The sequence below is a fragment of the Vicia villosa genome, unplaced genomic scaffold (genome assembly GCF_029867415.1).
Source record: "Vicia villosa cultivar HV-30 ecotype Madison, WI unplaced genomic scaffold, Vvil1.0 ctg.001544F_1_1, whole genome shotgun sequence".
In the NCBI taxonomy this organism is placed as follows: Eukaryota; Viridiplantae; Streptophyta; class Magnoliopsida; order Fabales; family Fabaceae; genus Vicia; species Vicia villosa.
In genome coordinates this window covers 159,500-163,248 of record NW_026705660.1, presented here as the reverse complement: position 1 = coordinate 163,248, position 3,749 = coordinate 159,500, and the positions used below count along the sequence as shown (strand labels likewise).

General features: G+C 40.4%; 1 protein-coding gene across 1 annotated transcript; it reads right to left on the bottom strand.

Annotated features, from left to right (window-relative positions):
• Positions 1-332: 332 nt before the first annotated feature.
• Positions 333-2,327, bottom strand: LOC131635780 (uncharacterized). Its single transcript, XM_058906423.1, has 2 exons — positions 1,258-2,327; positions 333-990 (listed from the first exon to the last, which is right to left on the bottom strand). Exons 1-2 carry the CDS (start codon positions 2,325-2,327, stop codon positions 333-335), a joined length of 1,728 nt encoding a protein of 575 aa, XP_058762406.1.
• Positions 2,328-3,749: the final 1,422 nt, after the last annotated feature.

Sequence of the window (3,749 nt, the reverse complement as noted above, 5' to 3'; positions counted from 1 at the left end):
TATCAAAGCATACACAGCAGCCAACAACAGAAAAATAAATTCTGTAAGCAAACAACAGCAGCCAACAACAGAAAAATAAATTCTGTAAGCAAACAACAGCATCTTGATTAATCACCAGAAAACCAGAAAACATCTACTTAATCAACTGTTACAGAAACTACTTGTCATTGTCAGGGAGAACCAAGGAACACCCAAAAAAAAAGAAACCAACAAAAAACAACCATGTCCATCAACCAACAAGAAAAACCAAAAGACCACCAAAACAACAAAACAACCACCATTACTCCCCCTTTTTAGCCACAAAAGGAGCCAAAACACAATCAGAATCAGAGCTAATCATCAGACCCATCACTGTCTTCATCACTAGAGCCACCAGGATTGTCATCACTTGAGCTACTAGTCTCTTCAGCAGCATCACTACTCCCACTTTCAGCACCCTCAGCCTCAGCATCCTCAGCCTCTTCCTCAGCCTCTTCCTCAGCACCTTTGTCTTCATCCATATTGTCACCATCCCTCTCACCAGCAAGGTCATCATCTGTAGACTGCTCAAGACTTTGGATGAGCTTTTCAAGTTTCATCTTCCTGTTGTCCAACTCCTGACAAGTCTCTTTCAGCTCAGCAATAAGAAGGGCTTTGTTCACAGACTTGCTGGGTTGTGATGTCCCAGCAGATGTCATGTCATCAGACCTCTGAAGCAGCTTGTAGTGAAAAGACAAAGCACTCTCCCTCTTACATACAGAATCTTTACTTTTCAGAATTCCAGGGTGTTGCTTGAGGATTATCCCACATATCAGAGATGGGAAAGCAATGGGAAGCTTGGTAGCAGAGGTACCAACATGCCTCATAGTTTGATCAAATATGTAAGTCCCATAGTCAAATTTTGTCTTGGTTCCCACAGCATATATGAATCTTCCTAGGCCAACAGCAATGGTAGAAGTGTGATTGGTAGGCACCCAGTTAGCAGCACCAATTTTGTGCAGCAATGCATACCTGACATTAAGAGAACTAGCAGACAGTTTGCTCTTTATGGGCCACTTCTTAACCTTACCACCAGTGATTACTTTGCACACCTCATTATCAGTCACTTCAAGCTCAGGTTGAGCCTCAGCATCTCTACCTAGATATAGGTTGATAACAGCAGGGGAAAAATCTATACACTTTCTTCTAACATACACCTTATGAAAATCATCAGTTCTTCCATCACCACAATCTTGAGACAAATTCACAATAAATTCCTTCACAAGCATTTCATAACACTTTGAAAAATGAGTAACAGTTTTAATCAAATCTGCAGACTTGATGAGCTTCATGACATCTTGACATTCCAGAGCATCATTTGCTAATTCTCTTTCTAGAGTCAGCCTTCTTTGATAAACAAACTTCCACTGGATAGCATTTGAAGCATAGTGCAAGTAAATGTTGTCCAAGGGAACATCACGAACCTTTGTGGAGGATTTTGTGACAGCAATCTTCTTCTTTGATGGGATGTCAGGGACATCACTTAAGACATCGTCTTCAGGGACAGAAACACTTCTTTCCTTCCTCTTCTTCACAGCAACCTTGCTCCCAGTGGTTGAAGGTTCAGCAAGGACCTTCTTGACCTTCTTTATAGTGACCTTCTTTTGAGGAGTAACCTGAGGTTTGGAGAAATCTTGATCACAAGCCTGTTTTCCCTTACGAGTCTTGACTCTATGAGAGATGCTAGAGATGAGCTCATCATCAGCAATGTCAATAGAATCATCCAGATTCACCACATCATGCACAGTAGGGCCTTCATTAAGGGTTTCTTTAGGAGGAGCAACAGGAACCTCTTCAGCTTTCTCAGGTTCAAGAATCTCAGCATTTTTAGTACCAGATGTTTCAATATTGATAGCTTCAGATGTCTCAACATCTTTGGCACCAGGGGTCTTCTCATCATTGTTATCAACAGATGTCTCAACATCACCCTGATCTTTGCTAGCATCATCTTGACCATCTTGATCATCTTTGCTATTCTCAGAGGCAGGAATTTGGGCTAGAGGAACAGATATTCCATCAACCTTGTGCCCTTCATTCAAGATTCTTGTGACAATACCTGCGATTGCATTGTGAACATAAGCAGAGCCCTCTCTACCTTGAACAGAAAGAGTTTCTGGAACAGATCCACCAGTTGATTTTCTTGCATGCATCTTTCTTGGTAGATTACGAACAGGATCGGTAGCAGGAACAGAGTTCAATGGCACAACATCCAACACAACATCTTGATCACTCACCACATTGGGTGCCCTAGATCCTGATGCTGTTTCAGAGGAAGGAGAAGATTTCTTTGAGGGAGAACTCTGAGACATGGTGAGAGAAAATGGAAAGCTGGGTAAAGATTTGTGAATGCAGAAACATGGAGAGATAGCGTGAGTGTGGAGGATAGGTTTTGGGGGAATGGAAACCGTTTGGGCAAATTGTAAAAGGGGGGGAAAATACACTTTAATGTGTAATGATATCAAATATTTGGAGAGAGAAATAATGCTGGCCCCACACCCAATTAATTGCTATAATCCTTCACAAAGACAAATGCCTAGTTTACTTCTTAGATTTTCAAATTGATTTGCATCCAAAGCTTTTGTGAAAATGTCAGCCAGTTGAAGATTTGTAGCAACATGTTCCAAGGCAATTATTTTATCCTCAACAAGATCTCTAATGTAATGGTGTCTAATATCAATGTGCTTGGTCCTGCTATGCTGAATGGGATTCTTTGAAATGTTAATGGCACTTAAGTTGTCACAATATAATGTCATGACATCTTGTGTGACATTGTATTCTGTTAACATTTGTTTCATCCAAACAAGCTGAGAGCAACTACTTCCTGCTGCAATGTATTCTGCCTCTGCAGTGGACAAAGACACACAATTTTGTTTCTTGCTGAACCATGAAATAAGATTATTCCCCAAGAAGAAACATCCTCCTGAAGTACTTTTTCTGTCATCAGCACTTCCAGCCCAATCTGCATCACAATATCCAGTGAGAATAGGTTCACACCCATGAGAGTAGAGCATTCCATACTCACAAGTACCATTCACATATTTCAGGATCCTCTTGACTTGATTGATATGACTGATCTTTGGATCTGCTTGATACCTAGCACACACCCCAACAGCAAAAGCAATATCAGGTCTACTGGCTGTGAGATACAGCAGGCTTCCTATCATGCTTCTATATAAACTTTGATCAAAACTGGTTCCCTTTTCATCTTTGGACAACTTTAAGTGAGTAGGAGCTGGTGTTCTTTTGTGAGTAGCATTTTCCATTCCAAACTTTTTAACAATGTTTTTAGCATACTTACTCTGAGGGAGAAAGATTGAGTCTTCCATCTGTTTAACTTGCAGCCCAAGAAAATAAGTTAATTCTCCAACTAGGCTCATTTCAAATTCTGATTGCATCTGATCAACAAAATGTCTAGTCATCTTGTCTGACATCCCACCAAACACAATATCATCCACATAGATTTGAGCAATCAGGATCTTTCCTCCTTCATCTTTAACAAAAAGTGTTTTATCTATTCCTCCTTTCCTGTACCCATTACCAGTAAGAAACTCAGTTAGTCTCTCATACCAAGCTCTAGGGGCTTGTTTTAGGCCATAAAGAGCTTTTCTTAGTTTGTACACATAGTCAGGATGGTTTGGATCAGCAAAACCTTTAGGTTTCTCCACATAAACTTCCTCACTCAAGTATCCATTCAAGAAAGCACTCTTCACATCCATCTGATATAGTTTGAA